Source organism: Nannospalax galili, unplaced genomic scaffold (assembly GCF_000622305.1).
Source record: "Nannospalax galili isolate Female #2095 unplaced genomic scaffold, S.galili_v1.0 scaffold666, whole genome shotgun sequence".
NCBI classification, from domain to species: domain Eukaryota; kingdom Metazoa; phylum Chordata; class Mammalia; order Rodentia; family Spalacidae; genus Nannospalax; species Nannospalax galili.
In genome coordinates, this window is record NW_008356473.1 from 3,325,177 (window position 1) to 3,345,501 (window position 20,325).

General features: G+C 38.3%; 1 protein-coding gene across 1 annotated transcript in view; it reads right to left on the bottom strand.

Moving 5' to 3' along the window:
• Window positions 1-1,790: 1,790 nt before the first annotated feature.
• Rad23b (RAD23 homolog B, nucleotide excision repair protein) overlaps window positions 1,791-20,325 on the bottom strand; it is a 45,582-nt gene continuing 27,047 nt past the window's right edge. Inside the window, exons 5-10 of the mRNA XM_008854653.3 lie at window positions 16,065-16,120; window positions 10,378-10,505; window positions 7,720-7,852; window positions 6,868-6,995; window positions 5,631-5,861; window positions 1,791-2,684 (exon numbers count right to left, since the gene is read on the bottom strand). Of these exons, the coding sequence (XP_008852875.1) occupies window positions 2,571-2,684; window positions 5,631-5,861; window positions 6,868-6,995; window positions 7,720-7,852; window positions 10,378-10,505; window positions 16,065-16,120 (790 nt within the window). The 3' untranslated portion in view covers window positions 1,791-2,570. The remainder of the gene's footprint in view (window positions 2,685-5,630; window positions 5,862-6,867; window positions 6,996-7,719; window positions 7,853-10,377; window positions 10,506-16,064; window positions 16,121-20,325) is intronic.

Here is a 20,325-nt window from a genome sequence, read left to right on the forward strand (position 1 = left end):
TCCTTGCTTCAGAGAACACTCACTGCTGCCTTTTGGTTGGATTTTTATAGCAGCCTTAGGTGGGGTACGAGAAATACATGGAAAATGGTAATTCTATGTCATCTGTTAGTTTAACAGCTGTCATGAACCTGGATTCACACGCCATGAAGTAACCCAACTGTGTTCATGTGTTGGAGAAAAAGATCCAGGAGATTCCTAAACATGTATCTACCAGTTCTTGACGAGAACAAGGATGAACAACGATGCAAGTACTGTCAACCTCCATCTAAGCTTGTGAGTCACTTAAAAAGGAGAAATGCACTGTTGGAAGTATTGAAAATATTTTATGATCATTCTCTAGAATTCTAGCCATCTAGTACAGAAAAAAATTAGTATGGTGGAACATTTCAGTATTTTTAAACAATGAAACCCAGTATTTGACTAAAAGATGGTCAAAACATTTCACAAATATAAACTCAGGCTTTCTCAAGTTTTCTATAAAGCAGCTAAACAAAATATTCATGAAAAAGGTGACAGTATACCTCAAACGTAAGATTTGAAAGTCCAATAGTCACTTACACTGAGAGACTTACCAAAACTGGCTGTAAGTTAAACAGTAAGAGCACAAGGCACGACAGCACATTTCCTTTACCATCCATCTCAGCTGAGGAGGAAAAGATCAGCCTGGCCTGCCCTATCTTCTGGGAAATATCATTCCTACTATCTGCAAGCTGACTTGCTGACCAACGACAAAAGTTCTACACCAACTTCTGAGAAAAGCTGCGGCTACTATTCCTATAATCTCCCTGTTTGCAGTTTTCACTATCTTCTGAGCAGTAAGGTAGCAGACAGTGTCATAAAATGAGAACATTCCATTATCTGACAGGAAATGCACCACCCTCTTCAACTCACTGCACTACCTTGAAAGATGATGGCTGTACAAACGAATCCATGTTTTACTCTCCTGAGACACTATGCACAATCCGTGATCCATCAGAAAACATATAGGGGATACAACATCCAAATACCTACCATGGTTATGGATAAATGTGAAAATTAAACATGGTACACTGTGAAAGAAAATCATGGTTTCATTTATTTTTATGAAACAGATTACGAGTGCATGACGAAAAAGCTTAAGTCATCACCAAGGGGTGCTAAGGACATTGCAAGAGAATGCACAGGAGAGATCAGTGCAAGGTATCTTCTTCAGATGGTAGGGAAAACACTACTTCTTTCAACAGTCTTGTTTATATTCAGGAAAATAAAATTTAATTAGGCTCAGCAAGTAGACACCTGCCCCGTCTTTATTATCAAATAACAATGCTAATGAAAGATTTCCAAAGAACTGAGATGAAAATAATCCAAATAAAAGTCAGCACTGTGAGATTTTCTTTTAATATGCCATGAGATACCTTGATTGTGTATTTTCCAAAGTACTTTTCCAGCCACAGCTCCCAACCTTCCAAATTTTTTCTCCAGTCTTTAAATGTAGTAAGGATGCTATGATAGCTCCACCAACGTCCACTTTGAAAGCAATGTAATACTAATGGATTTGATGGTAACAAGTTCTTACCTAATAAAAGCATCTACAAGTACCAGAAACCCAATTTTGAAAGATTTGTGTTAATCTTTAACTGAATCAGCATTTTGTGGGTTAAAAAAAAATGCAGCAGTTTGACTCATGATTTGCTGATTAAACACATTTCTACTGAAGAAAGGGGGAGAGGGAGGAGAGTGGATGCTGCATTTCCTCACTGGCCCCAAAAGTGCTAATTTCACAAAGGGATACATCAAAAGCAAACATGCAATGGTTGTTTAAATCTTTTACTGCAATATAACAATGAAGTAAACAGTAATTAGACACCTACCAATTTTCCCCCCAAACAAAATGTAAACAGGAAAATAACTGCCTATACTGGTACAGCTTCTCAAATAATGTTAGAAGGGTCTCAACATTCAATCATCAGGAAATTTTAAAATAGCAATAATTATTTTCATTTTAAGAAAAAGTTCCCTTTCTACCCTCCCCACCCCCCAGCACTGAACATAAAAGAAACGGGCTTATGCATCAATTTCATATTTATGTGAAGCAGCAACAACAACCATCAATAATTTGGCATTTCTGTTTACAGTTGCTCCCGTTTTTTCCCCCCTCAATTTCAAAAAATCATTATCCAGTGTTGCCATGAAACAAAAGATTGTAGATTCTAGGTAGCAAAGATTCAGAAACCAATGTTAAGTCAAAGAAAAGAGAAAGCAGGGCATTACACTAAATTTCTGGATCTAGTACACTAAAAAGAGTGAAACCTAGGAAAAGTTGTCTACTGTTCATAGAAGAAATAAAGACCTGCAAAAGCTGATTTTTGGTTGAATAATATTTTACACTGTATGGATCTGCAGCATCTGCTAATTGAAGCAGACATGCACTGTATGTATCTCTGCCCTATATCCTAGCTCCCTCCCTCCCCACCCATCAACCTACTACCGTATACCAAATATTGTGGATATGAGCCCAAGTCATCCCAGATAATCCAGTGAACAAAGTTAGTGTAATGCACTGGTGTGAAGTGTGAGATACAAAAGTCCCTTCAATCTTCATCAAAGTTCTGCTGTAGAAGAAAATTGGCAGCCAAATTCTCATTCTTCTCACAAGCAAAATATGCTTGTATCACAAGTCCTTCAGGAAATCCTAATGCCTTTAACTGAAAGAAAAGGAAAAAAAATTAAGTTCAACCATCAATTACTGCACACCTAATTTACTTCATATACTGTGGATTCCAGCACAAATGCAACTGTACAATTTAAACAGTTAACACAAAGTGCTTGAGAATTTCTTGTTAAGTTCAGCCCTATTTAAATCTTGACTCATTGTTCAACACTAAAGGGGGTAGCTGGAATATTTAACAACCACCTAAAATTAAAAAACAACACAAAAACAACAACAACAAAAACCAGTCCTTTATTCTGCGTTAAAGCTATTAGACTGGCAAGGTACCATACGAAAGCACTTTCTGGCATCAGAGATAGACCAGGCAAATCATAATCAAAAGACAGCTGGAATGGCTATACTGTACTAGACGAAGTAGATTAAAATCCAATCTTCTCCCTAAACTAACCCAAAAGTAACCAAAAGCAAGTATGATTACTTAAAATGACCAGAAAAAAAAAAAAAAAGAAAGAAAGAAATGGGAAGATTCAAACTGCTAAAACTAAAGAATAAAATGTTAGAATATTGCAACTTTTTTCAAAAAATAAAAACTATATGAAACTAAGTAAGCAAGCAGAAAATTCCCAAAGAAAACTAAGGCTTAGATGGCTTTGCTTCCAGTCATTTAAATAATTAAAACCCATTCTTAATTTCTTCCAAACAAAAGGGAGGATTGCCCCTCTATTCATTCTATGGAGCCACAATTCCCCAATGTCAAAATGAAACAAAGACACTAAAAGGAAACTACAGACTAATATTCATTATGAATATAGGTATAAAAAGCCTTTAACCAAACACCAGCAGATGGAATCAAGCAGCATATATAACAGGTTACATTGAGACCACTGGGATTTACAACAGGATGAAAGGTTGATTCAACATACAAAGACCAGCATAATAAAGCATATTTTTAAGAATAAAAAGTAATAATTCGAGTAACCCTAAAAAAAACATTTGACAAATCTACCACTCCTTTATGACGAAAGCTCAAACTGAAAAAGAGACAGGAACTTCTTTAACCATCTAAAAGGCATCTACAAACACCCCATGGCTAATACGGCATTGCTTTCCCCCAAGACCAGGAAAAGAAAAGGATGTTGGCTCTTCCCATTTCTATTCAACAATATATTAAGTTTTAGGGAAGGTAGTCAGACAAAAAGGAAAAAAAAAATGCATTCTGGATGTGAAGATAAACTCCATAACTGCAGACTATATGACCTTACATATCAGGAAGGTTTTTAAGATCAAAGACAAATACACGAAATTAAATTTTATTTTTAAATATTAAATAAATCTATTTTTAATATTTTGAGAATTTCAAAAAATTTAAATAGTATGTTTATGCAACGAGCAATGAAGAGAACAATTCTCAATAGCATCAAAAAGAGTAAGTTTTCGGGAATAAACTTGAAAGTAATGCAACATTTTATCCTGAAGCCACAGAACAGCATTGAAAAGAGCATCTTAAAGACTCTACTAAGTGGAAAGACATCCATGTTCAAGGCTTGCTAAGAATCCAGGCTGGTCTCAAACTCAAAATCCTCCTAGCTTTGTCTGCCAGGTGATGGGATTACATGACTGCTCCAACACATCATCAGATTTAAAGATTATTAACATGAGTCTCAATGGGCATGGAGGCGCATGTCTATAATCCTAGCATTTGGGAATGGAGGCAGAAAAATCAGTAATTCAAGGTCTAGCTACATACCAAGTTCAAGGCCAGCCTGGGCTACATAGAAAGCCCTTGCCTCAAATTAATTAACTAATTAATCAATTAATCAATTAATTTCTGGACAATGGCAATGTTCCTCAAATCCATCTCTGGGGTGAGCAAAGAGCTCCAAACTAATGTCATCTTTTAAAAATGTTGCCTCCAGAAACTAGACAAGCTGACCCTAAAATTTAAACAGAAATACAAGGGCTCTAGGAACAGCCACAACAATTTTAGAAACAACAAAATTGGAATACTCAACACTCATTTTATAACCTCCTAGACACTTCAGTAACAAAGACAATTAGGCACTGAAGATGAAGAGAAATATATACATCAATGGATTAGAATTGAAGAGTCCAGAAATAAACCCCTAAGTCTACACACATGGATCAACTGAGGTTTTTTAAAATAAGAAGCCAAGATAACTTGTTAAAAAGTTTTCTGAACAAATGGTGCTGAATGCATGGTCTATATGCAAAAGGACTTATTGTCACAGCTTACACCCAACAAAAAAGGAACGCAAAATAGATCACACACTTACACGTAGGAGCTATCTGTAAATTCCTTAAAGAAAGAATTAGGAGTAAACCTATGTTAACCTGACTAGGGAATGTTCTCTTAGATGACACCAAAAAGACAAAATCAGAAGGGGGTGAGGGAACTATAATGCAGAAATGAAAAACCAATTAACCTTAACTTCAAAAGAAAAAAACTGCTATAAAGTAACTGGGGAAAGCCTTTTTATAGCTTTATTTTAGAGAGGAAAAAAAAAATCATCCCAATATGCAAAGTATCTTTTATGAAATACCTGATTACTTTATCTGATTACCATCTCAAAATAATTTGTAACTGGTCCACATGGTGAGGAACTAAGAGTTAAGATAGCTGGTACCTGATGTTTACGGTACAGCTCTTAGGTAATTCACGTAGGTATCAAACACATTTTAGGGACAATAGTGAAGTAAAATTTGAAATATGACGAATAATTCTGAATTGGCTATATGCTTTAAATTTTTTTTTCTTAAATTTTACAACATCAATGAAAACTTTAGTCTTGACTACGTACACCTGACTGATGCCAGGAAAGGTACTTTATTGCCAGTCTCATCAGTCTCATGGCTTTTCAAAGGACAATGTAAGGGACTGGGCACCACGCAGCTCCTGAGCGTCTGAAACGCTGCTGGTGTGACTAGGGAACTGAGATATTACTTTTATTTAAAAACTCACCCGTTCTATAGCTTCTTTTTCCTGAGGTGTTACTTGAATGTAGTTCATGTGCCCACTTCCAGCTTCTGCAATTCCTCCACTGCCACCTCCGCCACCACCGCCGCTGCTACTGCCGCCGCTGCCACCACCACCGCCACCGCCTCCTCCTCCGCCTCCCCCTCCCTGACCACCAGCTTCCTGAACTGGTTCATTTAGCATCTGAATAAAATGCTCCTGGTGTTGGCTAATTTGCTGTGGACAAAGAAAATAATATACTGATATTTAAGTGTTGTCAGGAAAACAGCAATCCTAAATACAAGTAAGAAAAATCTAGCTCAGTTATGGTGATTTATTTCACACTATAATCTCAGCACTTGGGAGGCTTAGGCAGAAGGATCACTGTTGTGTCTGAGGGCAGGCTGAGCAAGAGTAAATATAAATCCCAGGCCAGCTCAGTATAAAAAAATTTAAAAAAAAAAAGAAGAAAATAAAAAGATCTCTTATAATATTTAAGTAATTCAATTGTTCTGAAAGGTAAACAGTGAAGAGAATGAAAATTCTTTAAAAAATAACCCACTCACAAAAATCAACAGTAAAAAGCTACCATGGGACTATAAACAGACACAGAACTCATTCTTTATGCAATACTTTACCTTCTATACTAGTAGGCAATACTGTTCTATACAAAATCAAGTATTTCCTAAGCTAAGCATGAAGTAAGCCCACAGTTAAGTTTTCTAACAGACAATATCCCACTGATAGCAAGTTTATGAAATTTAATTTTTATGTGTTTGAGCATTCTACCTGCATGTATGTAAGTGCACCTGTGTCATGCAGCCTGCCGAGGCCAGAAGAGGATGTTGGATCCCCTGGGGTGTGGGTGCTGTGACCTTAACCCAGGCTCTCTGCAAGAGCAGCCAATGTTCTTAACCACTGAGCTATCTCTCCAGTCCCAAATGAAAAGCAATTTAGTTTCATTGTTAAACACTTTCTTAACTTCTGTAATATGTTAATGTGTCCTGGAATCTGTAGGAAGAAAATAAAATCTTTTCAAACTTCTTAGTTGACCAACATAAACCAACCTAATCTAATCCCAACTCTTTTTTTTTTTCAGTACAACTAGAGCATTAACACTGCAAGTACAGCTTTGATGAGGGATGTTCATGAGCCTTTTCAAAAATAGGGTGGCATAGTACGGAGTCCTGGGTTTAATCTCTAGTACTAAAAAACAAAACAAAACCATTCCAACTCCATTTACCTGCAGTAATTGAGGATTCTCCCGACCTATCTGTTGTAGCAACGCTGGAAGCAGGGAAGGATTCTGTTGGATAATTTGTCTCATCTGTTGAAACTGGGGCTGATTCCGTAAAAATTCAAGAGGATGCCCTAAAACACATGCAAACAGAAAACACTACAATCAAGTGAAAAGAGATTTGAGTTGGCAAGTGTGGTAAGATAAAACAAGTAACAAAGCCTCCAAACTATCAATATGCCAAGTTTACATTACAGAAGCTTTACCTATTAGCATAGAGAACACCTTAAGAACCAAGCTCTCCTGCAAACATCCTGAGTACTATCACCGAAAAACACTAAGAACTTGTGTCCTGTATTAAATTATTCTAGTTACCAAAACATATGCATGTACACCAAAATCAACAACAACAAAATCCACTCTTTCTGGAATATGGTGATACACATCCGTTAAGGCCAGAGAAACACTGGAAGAAAGGCGTAGTTAGGTGAGCCTGTTATTGTGAACAATGTAGTCTAATTAAGCAAACTAAGATGGCTATGAAACCTTCAGGCCATATAAACTTACGAGACCACACCATTACATGGCACATGACTGTATAATTTAAACCTCTAAGAATAGAAGGTGAACTTGAATTCCTGCAAAATGCTAAACCAAAGTGAGAAAAAGATATACTCAGAAAAAACTGATTTTTTTTTTTTTTTTTACGTACACTTAGCAGAATTTCTTTTGGGTCTCTCTCTAACATAGTGAAGAGAAAATCTGTTTTAAGACTTAACCAAATGGGAATGAATCTTATCACTGAAGTACATTAAAAATTCCAGATAATTTCCTCCTCATCCACAAGTGTCATCTTACCTCCAGAACTGGTTGTTGTCGTTGCTGTTGTGGTCGCTGCAGCTGCGGCCACTGCTGAAGGCTGAGGAGCCCCGGTACTAGCTGCATGGGGAGGGTCAACCACAGCCTGACTTTCTCTATCTCCAGGGATTCCCTACAACACAATTTCCAAGCTTTGAGACATCTCACCAAAGAAATAAGGCTAAATATTATACACAGCAAAACATTTACATTTTACTTAATATCACTGCCTAGTTTCTAAAAGTATAAAATATAAGCTTCTTTCACTTTAACTAGAGATTCATACAGACTAGAAATAGCCCAGGTATGACATAGAATTCAATGCTGCACAAGGCACCACTGTCATGTAACATAAGTTTCCACAATGATGGAATGTTCTCTACTTGTGCCATTCAATAACACAACCACTACCATGTCTAATTAAAAATTTAAAGTACTGATATATGCCTCACTAAAACCACATAAATACAACTAAGGGTTTTACTCTACATGTTGCCCTAGGTGACTTTTTACTGCTCATAAGCTCTCATAAGCTACTGTTCGCTGAGCAACATAATGGACTGCATTTGTAATTTTAGCCTTAAGACAAGACCACTCAAAGACAAGAGGGCTGATGGTTCCGAAATGATTCTTTTAAAAAATATTTTATTCTTTTTATTTTGTATGTGCATAAGTGTACTGCCTGTTTGTGTGTAAGTGCACCCATGTCATACAATGCGTGCAGAGGTCAGAAGAGGGTGAGATATTCCCCGGAACTGGATTTACAGAAGGTTGTTAGCTGCCATGTGGACACTGGGAATTGAACTGGGTCCAGCAAGAGCAGCAAGTGCTCTTAACCACTGAGCCATCTCTCCAGCCCCCACATGAATGTTTTTAAAGAAACCTTTAGAGTTTACAACTGGATAGTAGGTGGTAAGTAGTTCTATTTCCTATTAAACCAGAAACTCTATGATGATGAACAAGTAATAGAGTAATAGGGTGGCTGCCTGTTTTTGAACACCACAGGCAGTGGAAACAGTTGTTTCTGCTGAGATCATTACTAAAATTACGCGCTTGGATAAGAAGTTACTGAATACTAACAGAATATATACAGATTTACAATACAGAGCTTTCAAAAAATTCTGAAACAAGTTTGTTAAACTCGCCATTGCCTCCTTGCCTGTGATAGTTTATATAAGGATAAATGACCCCATCATTCTACCCATGATTCACTTTTACTTGTTAACTAGTAACAACAGGCAGCCTTCTTTCCATCTATAAAGTAAACACATCAAAACTACTTGAAAATGTTTAACTCATAACTCATCTGTTTGTGTACTTGCACTTGATTCTATAGTACTTTTAAATGCAGAAATTTTAGAAACTGTTTGAGTCAGGGTCTTCCTGTAGCTCTAGCTGGCCTGGAACTTGCTATTTAGACCAGGTTGGCCTTGAACTCAGAGAGATTCCCTTGCATCTGTCTCCCAAATGCTGGAACTGAAGACATGTGCCACCATATCTGGCTAGAAACAGTTTTTAGTATCTCAAAATTTCACATTAGATAAAAATACCTGATACTATTAAACTTAGAATCCTAAATCAGGTGTAAATTACAGCCATTCCATAAAAGGAAGAGCAGCATTTTCATAGAATCTTGTCTGTGGGGAGGTATTCTTCCCAAACAGGGACACAAAAATTCAATTCAGTAAGATTCTTCAGTCCCCAACAAACTGGATACATAAATCAACTGCCAGCATTCCGCACTACTTGAGGATAACAGAAAAGTGAATATCCAGAAAGATGAAGTGGGTGTGATGGTACACAGTCTACTCCCAGTAGTTGGGAGGCTGAAGATTAAGCACAAGCCTTCAGATCAGCTTATCTACTTGAGACCCTGTCTCAAAATAACAAAACAGAAAACAAACAAACACTCCAAAACAACAATCATAAAAGGGTAAAATGATACACTAAGAAAGTCTTAATAGTAACCCCATGTGCATGCACAGGCAAAGAACTGAAGGAGGCAGGACACAGGATCTGACTGTGACCCAGGTTCTCCTGAGCTTAGCTGGCTACTGGAAAGGACTTTCTAACAAAAGTGCACCCTAGAAACAAAGTTACACTATGGGCGACATTCTCCAGTTAGGATTATGGATATCTCAGATGATCTTCAAGACAATTTAAACTTATACTAATTCTCCAAAGACCGAATAACAAAATTTTATGACTAAAAAAGTTGATGCTACGAATAGAATAAAGAAGGTACATGACCTAAAACTGTTCACAAGAGAATTTCTCAGCAGGGCTGCCCAGATAAACTAGAAGGTAAATTTCGAATATATGCTCTAAATAATCCATACAAGATCCTATAGTACTAAAAGCTACTAAAGTTAGTCTATTAGAGTAGAAATATGCCCCCCCCCCCAAACTGGAGTATAAGGCACAATTCGTATTGGGAGCACATTTTATAAATCAGTCATGTCGTTTTCTCATTAAAATGCTATCAGAATCTTTTCCAAAAATAGGTTATTTTATCAACACAAATGTCAACATTCTAGGAAAACCAAAAGCAAATTATCTAGCATACATTATTCTCCATTGAATTGTTAACTCTTTAAAATCTTAAGTTTTTTAGATTTTGATCTAAAAGAAAATGAAGGAAAGGAAAATGTTTCTCACCATGAGAAGATATTCCACAGCTCTGTCAGGGTTGTTGAAACTGGCCCTCAGGGCTGCAATCACCTGCTCTCGTTCATAGCCCATGGACATGATCTCAGTTACCATATTCTCATAAGACTGGCCTGTCACTGAACAGATATGGGGGGGAAGACAAAGGAAAAGTATAGGCACATTCAATGAACATTTTCTCCACATTTCCTGACTACATACACATGTAATGTTTCACATACTACTGTGCTAAACTTTCAAAGACAACAGTATAAATTCAGCATATATGTAGTAAACAGAATAATGTCTTCCTTTACAAAATGTCCATGTTTTAATCCCCAGAATCCATGAGTATATTAGATTATATAACGAAGGGCAATAAGGCTCTTTATCAGCTGACTTTCCAGATGGGGCCGATGTTATTAACAAGGGTTCTTAAAAATAGAAGTGAGGCAGAGGGAGGGCCAGACAGGATGAATGCAAACCACAGGATCAGAAAAGCTCTGTTGTCTTTGTCTTTGAGGGTAGAGAAAAGTCCATAAGCCATGGACACACTGCTATACTGCAAGCTGGAAAGACTAAGGAAATGGATTCTCCCACTCTCCAGAAAGCATACAATCCTGCTGAGCCCTTGGTATCAATCAGTGAGAACAGTGTTCTGACCTACAACAATAAGATAAACTGTTTTATACCACTAAATTTTTGGCAATTTATGGTAGCAACAGAAAACTAGTACACTGTTTTATAAGCACAGCAAAACCATCAGGTACAAACAAGAGAGTATTAGCAGGTCAGGAAAGGCAATCTTTAAAGAAACCACTGAACAAGGCATGGTGGCCTATCCTCATAATCCCACAACTGAAAAGGCTGGAAGTTCAACGACAGGCTGGGATTCACAGTAAGTTCAAGGACAGTATGACATACAAAGCCTTATCTCAAAAGAAACAAAAAAAAAACAAGTTTGCTTTAGCAAACGGGTAGAAGGACACTTCAAGCAATCCTGGTTTAATAAGTTTGCAGGGTTTTTTTTTTTCTTCTTTTAACAACTTTTTTCAAAATGATGGAGAAAAGGTTAGGAAAGTTAAAATTTTATAGTATCCAAGGCTAATGTTATTGGTATTTCACCTGGGTTGCTGCCCATAGGCTTTCCCCAGTCTTCTCTGAGGTACATGTAACTTGTGCTTCACAAAAAACAGTGGATACCATGTAACTGAATAAACACTGCTTCACTCTTAACTCACGTGTTAAAACTACCTTCTTTTCCACTTGCATTCTGGGTACCATTTCCTTTCTTGCCACTCCAAAAAGTGGAGTTGGTTACCATCTCCCTAGCTTTCCTGATCAGCAGCTAAGTATGTACTATATGTCACCCTTAACAAGAGCCCCTTTCCCCCATAGCTACATCCTTTCAGGAACCAGTCCATTTTCTACCACCTCTACAGTCACAGCCATCCACACAGGCTGTGTCCACTTCCTCACATTCCATTCATTCCTCAAGAATGCCAAGAGATTTCCCCTCAAAGGGGTTGGAGAGATGGCTCAGCAGTTAAGAGGAACCAGGTTTGGTTCCCAGCACCCACAATGATGTCAACAACCACCTGCAACTCCAGTTCCAGGGGATCCAACGCCCTCTTCTGATCTCCTGAATGACACGGGTGCCCTTACATTCAGGTAATACACTCATAAACATAAATAATAAAATTTTTAAACATAGGTTTCCCCTCAAAAGCACACCCCTACTGTCTGTCTGCTCCCTTTCAGTAAGTGGCATATCTACCTACCCAAGTATTTGAACAGACTCTTTAGTCTGGATTACACTCTGCCTTGCATCTAAAACCTATTCTTAGCTAGCTACAAATGTGAGCTGTTAAGATACAAACTACACTATCCTTTATGCCCCAGTCCTCGACAATTACACACATCTCCGAAGCATGGCCAGTTCTCCACACCTTCTAAGTTTAAAAAGTGATGGTGTCAGAGAGGTATTTCCTAGCCATTCTAAATAGCCCTTTACTTTAAAAAATTGTGGGTGCTGTCTTCTCAGCATCATTTATTATAATTTGTAATTTATGTTCCATTTTCTTCTTTCCCCTTATGTTAATGCAGGTTCAAATATGCATTGGTTTCACTGACAATATTCACAATTATTCTTCTCTATAAATTTTCAAAAATAAAATTATTTAATAATTTAAAACCTAAACATGGATGTGGTTTGTTTCCCCCAAGGTTTCAAATGTTATGAGGCTTGGTGTCAATAAGATAGGTGGTAGGAGTTTTAAGAGCTCTGGTCCACTGGGAGTTGGCTGGATCACTAGGTAAATTACCCCCAGAAAGGATTAGGTAGTTCTTTCAGAACCCCAAGTTAATTATGTAAGGAGCAATTTGTTATAAAAAGGGCCTCTTTCCACTCTGGTTTCCTTCTTCATTTTTAATTTTATTACTGGGAAGGGAGCTTGTGCTAGAGAATACACAGGGAAATCAGAGGACAACTTATGGGAGTCAGTTCTCTCGTTCTACGTGAGGGACCTGGGGATCAAACTTGGATGGTAGGCCCAATGCCAAGCGCCTCCATTCACTGAGCCATCTTGCTGCCCTCCACTCTGATTTCTTGTCTTACCAACCACTTTCTATCTACTTGTCCCTGTGCTGCCACAAGTCATGAGGACTGCACCAAGGCAGAGCTGAGCGCATGCCAAAAGCCAAGCTTTTCAGCCTCCAGAACCATGAGCTGTTTAAGTCATTTTCTTTTTAAGGACTCAGCTTTGGGTATTTAATCATGGCACCAGAAAACAAATTGATACATGGCCTTTCTCTTCCAATCCCATAAAAAAATTCAATGGTTTCTTATTTTCTTAATTATCCACAGATATAAGTCTAGCCCCAAAACAGAGAAATTAAGGGCTGTGGTGGATCAACCAGAACTATCCTATTTTAACAGGGTAGATCTCACTTAGTCCTCATAATAACCTTATGGGAAAGGTTGCTTTACATCTCATTTTAAAGATAAGGAAACTGCGGCTTGGAGCTTACTTATGTAGCAAGGCAGCAATGGCTGGTAAGTCACAGTGCAGGGATACTCACAGGCTGTCAGAGTCCAGAGTCCCCACACTCAGTAATTATACCACTCTCTGAAATCATGTTTCCTAATTAATCAAATTATGCTAACTGAAATAAGTTATACTAACTGAAAAAAAAATGTTTATAAGCAGCCTGACACATTTTAGATCTTGAAAGCACAAGGGCAAATGACTCAAAAACCTATAAAGAATGGAAAAAAGAAAGTGAAAGAGAATAGATAGGTAGACCCTTACATATCACAAGAATGAGTTTTGAGCCCGACAGCATGACACACTCCTGTAACCTGGAGGCAAAGGATTTCATACTCAAGGCCAGCATGGACTACATTTAGTGAGACCCTCTCTCAAAAGGGAAAAGGAAAAAAAGAATGAGTTGGGGATATCTGAACTAACAACCCCACTGTATTTGCCTTCTACAAAGTCTACCCTAGCAGGAAAGAATGCAGTACAGACCAGAACTAAGGCACCTCAGTGACAGTACAAACAAGTTATTTTAGAGACTTTGGGACTTAGAGACAGGTAATCAGGGATAATGCCAATGTCTAGGTTAAGGGTGAACACCAGTGCAAACAAGTGAAGGAACAAGGGAGAAATTTGTAGAGGCTGCAGGTGTCCCATTTAAATAAGTAAGTCTGGAAGTTCAGGGGGAGATTAGTACCACGATTATAGATCAGGAAATCCTTACAGCAAAGGCACTGCATTTAGCCATTCCCATAGTTTAAACTTTTAACTATGACAGAACCACAGAAAACCTATTAATTAGAGGGTCAGTGTGCTAGACAGCTTTAGTGTCAACTTGATACACCTGGGTCAAGGGATCCTCAACTGTGGAAATGCCTCCACTGAACTGGCCTGTGGCTATGTCTGTGGGGTATTTTCTTGATTGCTCGGTGATGTGGGAGGGCCCAGCCCACTGTGGGCAGTGAAACCCCTGGGCAGGTAGTTCTATTTTGTATAAGAAAGCAGGCTGACCATGGGTCAGGGTAGCAAGCCAGTAAGCAGCATTCTTCTACGACCTTTGCTTCAGCTCTTGCCTCCAGGTTCCTGCCCTAAGTTCCTACCTTGGGCTCCCAGTGATGACTGTGACCTGGGAGATGTAAGCCAAATAGACCCTTTCCTCCCCAAGTTGGTATTGGTCAGTATTTTATCACAGTAATTGAAGGCAAACTAGAAATAGTCAGAAATAACAAAAATTTACTAGAATACCTGAGACAGATGGTCCAAGATATGAACAGCAAGAGGTATAAGGAAAGCCAAATAAGAAAATGTTAAGGCAGCAGGGAATCAAAAGAGCCCAGGTCAATTAAAGACCTTTGAAGAACAGAGAGATCCTGGGACCACAATGCTGAGAAGGAATGATTTAGGATGCATTCCACCTGTCAGCTGTTTGGCCTGCCATACCATAAGCTGCTCTGCTTCCTTTTGTGATAGACTGACCCCTTTGAAACACAAGCAAAACATGGCACACCTTTAAAAAACATGTAAGTTTTAAAACATCAAATCGACATCACCAGAGACTTAGCCATAACACCAACAGCAGCGAGAACCATGATCTACTGGGGCTCCTCTCAATGGCATCAAGGCGTCTAATTGTGGCGACAGCCAGAACCTTTACCAGCATTTAGGGACAAGTGTCGTCAGCTGGCTCTAGCTCTGATACTACAGAACAGCTTACAATTCTATGATTATCTTCAGTCCTTCTACTACCTTTGTAACATTCTCTACAGTTATAGCTTTCCATGTTTGAAGCAGTGTGACCTCAGTCTCATGACTGGATGCTTACTGATACAGTAGGTGGTGGCAAAGTTCAGTAAAAAGTCTCTCAAAGATGGAAATTTGAGTTTAGTACACTCAGGAAATCTTAGGCTGATTAAGTAAACATCTATATGTTGTCACTACAAATCATTCTCCATAAAAATGAAGTTACCAGGGAATTAAAAGACCAACTAGGTCAGAGGACCAACCCCCAACCCTAAGAGGTGTGACTGCTGTTGGAATGCTACTGCTGGAAGTCCCCGTAACCCAGTCAAACAAATGAGTGCACATATTTCCAGCCTTCTGTCCACTATACCAAAATAGGCCCAGGAATACCAGTCACTAAACAATAACCAGCATGAATGGTATCAGATTTAACAATGGGAAGGAAAAAAGCAGATCTGACAGACTAGAGGTAAAGGGAGAGAGACAGCTTTACTTAGGAGGTGAAGCTGAAAGCAGGAAAGAAGGCTTTTTTAGCTCCTTCCCAATACAACAAGCAGAGGCAGATGGAAATCGACAAAGCCGACATGCTGGATGAATAAACAAGTGTAAGGCAATGAAGAAAATGGCTATCTTTTCAAAGACACTTTGTAATAATAGCTACACACAGATCAAACTTGTTAAGTCCACATTTAAATTCACATCTGGAAAATTATCTGCTTCAAAGCAATGTGCTTAAACTGCAAGAGTAAGTTTTAAATAAACCAGTATGTAAAATACTGGTCTTTAGTATTGCAATTAAACTATCTAAATTAATCATTTTAAGGTTGAACTACCATGAAAATTAATGTATTACTGTGATCTAGAAAAGGGAAACTTCACACTTTCAGTCTCTAGTGTGTCATTTGTAAGTTAGATACTTACCAAGTGCACTTGTTGCATCTTCAAAAAGATTTGACCGAGAAGAATCTCCTGTTGTACTGTAAAGGATTTTAGAAAAATCACATTTCAAAAAGTATACAAAATTTAATTTACATTAGTCTAGTAACTAATTTCTAAAGAGATTCTTTTAAGTATTTGGTTAAGGAAAAAATTTCAATCTTCAGACTCCTCCTATTCTTAGAATGTATCATTCTAAATATCAAAAGATATAAAATAATGTCTTTACAGAAAATAAATGTCTTAGTTGAAGAACTCTGAAAAAGATACTATAATTATCATCATTTATAAGTCATGTCAGAGCAGAAGAAATATCAAAAGCAGTACATGATAAATAGCATGTAAAGAAATCAAATGAGTCTGGAAAGTCATTACAGAGTGAGGTTTTATATAGAAGCCGCCAATGATGAAGGGGAAAGGCAGCACTAGAGTTAAGGATACAGCATAGGCAAAAAAGGCGGAGGGGGCTGGAGAGATGGCTCAGCAGTTAAAAGCACTCGCTGCTCTTGCAGAGGACTTGGGTTCAGTTTCTAGCACCCACATGGTGGCTAACATCAGTCTAGGACTCCAGTTCCCTGGAATTCAATTAATGCCTTCTTCTGACCTTGGTAGGTACTGTGCATACGTGGTGCACTTATATACATGCTAGCAGACACTCATACACATACAGTAAAAAAAAAAATCAAAACATATTTTATGGCAGATGGGGGGGGGTGTAGATCTAGTTCTACCTAAAGGAAACCATTTTTTCTTTTAAACTGGGGTAGAATATTAACTAGCATGCTTATGGTCCTGGGTTTACTCTCCAGTATTCCCCCAAATAATTATGTTTCTGTTGTCAAATCAGAGTTAAGTTCAGACTAAAAAACTCACAAATGAGATTACAAAAACACCATGGATATGGACCAAAAAATAAAGTTTACAAAAATGGCAGTGAATACGTAAAATCATGTGTGTGCATATAACAAAGTAGAAGGGAAGCTGTCTAGAGGAACAAAGAGGACAAATGAGAGGGTGACAAAGGAGGAAGGGGGGGATGGGACGGGATCTACTCACTGCACAATAATAATTACTTATAAAAATTAAGTAGCATAAAATAAGCAAAAAATTTAAAGACGCTGCAGAAGTAATTGTCAACTGCATTCCGTACAATGATACCTTTACTCCAATTTTAATTTCTACATTACATTGTAAAATTTCATTTTCTGTGCATGTGTTGACATATGTGCATGCCACTATGCAAGTGGAGTCAGACGACAACTTGCCGAAGTAGGTCTTGTCTTTCTACCACGTGGGCCCCAGGGATCAAACTCGGGTTGTCAGGCTTGGCAGCAAGCACCTCTACCCACTGAACCATCTCATCAGTCCTCATTTCAATTTTAAATACAAAACACAGCTGAGCACGGTGGACCTCCAAGTTCCCCAGTCAGGGTTACACAGTGAGGCGCCACCTCAAAAAAACAAAACACACACATTGTAGTTCAGCTCCCCTAGTAGTAATTAAGGACTGACATCCCAAGTTAAACTTTTTAAGCCTTGGTTCCTTCATCAACAGCTATGAGATCAACAGTATCATATGCTCCAAGGTACTATGGGTACAGTTATTGCTAGTAAGGTACTCAGGAAAGTGTCCAGCATGACACTACCCACTACAATTATCACAATTAAAATAATCCTGTGCTATCATTTTTAAAGTTTCTTCTTAAAAAAGTAAAGTCTGTGGAGAAGGTAAAATTCCAAAATATATAAAAACTTAATTTTCCTGCCCATGACCCTTATCCCCAGAGACAATCACTAACACACAAGTTTCTGTTTAAGAATGGCAGTACCTTGCTTTTGTTTGTGTAGAATTATTATGTTTTTTTAAAACAAGGTCTTGATATAGATTAGGCTGGCCTTAAGCTCATGATCTTCCCGCCTTAGCCTCCCAAGTGTTAGGATTATAGGTATATACCACTATATCCTACTAGTTTATACAGTTTAAGTTAAAAAATTATTTCCTGTCAATACACTGTATCTAATGCAATCACTTTCTCACAGATGTACAGCATTCTACAAATCAAGTTTTATTAAGGAATATGTAGTTTTGTTTCTAGCTTTTATTCTTATTTTTCCCTTGTCCTTCACCTTACACTTAGAAGGCACTTAGAATGGATCTTAAGGGTATATAAGAATCCATACTTCTCCCCCTTCCAGATGGCAAAGCATCTGTTTCAACAGTATTTTCTCACAGGGTCTGATATTATTAATACATCTTTACCTTATACTAAGCTCCTTTTGAGTTGTATGTATGTCTAAGAGTACTGTCTAGTCCACTAAGCAATCTAGCCAATGTGAGCTACTCAAAACTTACTCTCTTCCAGAATAATCTGCTATTTTCACACACTGTTTCTCCCTTAAAGGCAGGGTCTCACTGTGTAGGACTGGCTGGCCTGGAAATCACTATGAAGGCCAGGTTAATCTTGAATTTGTACATTGCTGCTTCTGGCCCTCACACATATCTTTAAAATCCTCTTTAAGTACTTAAGACTGAGGGGTACTTTAACTATCATTCTTTAATCTTGATTCAGCCTCACCACTTCTCCTTTCCAAACCAGAGAAAATTCACTCATCAACGCCAGACCTACTACTCTTTTCCTACACATTAAAAGGCATTATCTGGACCAGAATTTGCAGCTAAGCCTGTTGATCCCGGGCCCCACATGGTGCAAGGAGTGAACCAACTCCCACATGTGCGCCATGGTGAATGCATGTGTACACAAATACATACACAAAATAAGTGCAATAAAAACTTTTAAAAGCTATGCATAGAAAACATGCAATGCTATTTACAGCACCACTCAGGTTACTGCTTATGTTGCTCTGAAGCCTCTTTCACTCAGTGTGGTAACACTCCCACAAACTCAGCATTCAGGAGTCAAAGACAGCACAGAGACCCTGTCTGCGGGAAGGAGTGGGGAAGTCCTAAACCACATTCATTTAATATGCTTATATCCTACACATTTTAATATGAGTTAACAGATGTTCTCAGATTTTAATAAGCCTAATTCACCCAGAAAACTTGTTGAAATACAGATTTCTGGAAATTACCCCCCAAGAATTCATTTCAAACAAACCATGTGAAGTGCTACTGCAGTCTAATGACTATCACGCTTTGGGAAGCACTGCTCTCTACTATGATAAATCGTAGATCAAGTCACTTCCTTGTTTATGGGAATTTAGGTGGACCCTAATCTGTCCCCAATCACCAACAGTACAGACTCCACACACAAGCGTGGTTTCTTTTAGTTATCAACAGCAGAACGTGTACTGTAACAGGTGACTTTTGAAGAACAAAACCAACCAGAAGAAACAAGTCTGGCCAGTGGTGATAGAAAAATTTCCCAGCACTCCATGTATTCACACCAATGGACCTCCTGATATCTACTGACCAAGTTTTGTTAAAGGGCACATATTAAGGGACTAAAGAACAGGCATCTTGGTGTGTTTTTTTAACCTTCTCTCTCATCCTTCCTTAAGGTATACAATTTTGAGAAGACTACACAGTTGGTGTATAAAGACTAAGAAGACTAGGTGTCTGCTTTCCTGGATCACTGGCCACACTTTAACTGACTTATGCAACCCTCTGGAGACATTAAAAAAAAAAGGTTTTGACAATTTCATACACGTATGCATAGGATGTACCTTGATAATATGTACCCCAGTCTCTGCTCCTCCTACTCCCCCCTCCCACCTTCATGTCTTTTTTAATAACCCAGTCTAATTAGCACTGACTGCATACACATGTGTGGGGCCACCCTTTGGGACCTGGACAACTTACCAGTGGCTACAACCCCCCTCCCTCCATTAACAAAAATGACATCTCTTCCCCCAGGAGCCATCAACTGCCAATAGTTCCTCAGCTAGCCTCCGGAGCCCCTCCCCCAACAGTATAGAATGTTGACTGGCTTGTCCTTGTGCAGATCACCACAGCCCCTATGAGTTCACAAGTGCAAAAGGCCATGTCGTGCCCAAAAGACAGTGTTTCTCAACTCATGAAATCCTCCGGCTCCTAATTCTTTACTCTCTCTCTTTCAAGCTGTTTCCCAAGCCTTGGGGTTCGATATACACCCATTTATGGATATACACCCATTTAGGGCTGAACATACAACAGTTATTCTCAGCACTCTGATCAATTATGAGTCTCTGCATTAAATGCTGTCCATTTCAAAAACGAATCACTTTTTGGAGTATAAATAAATAAATA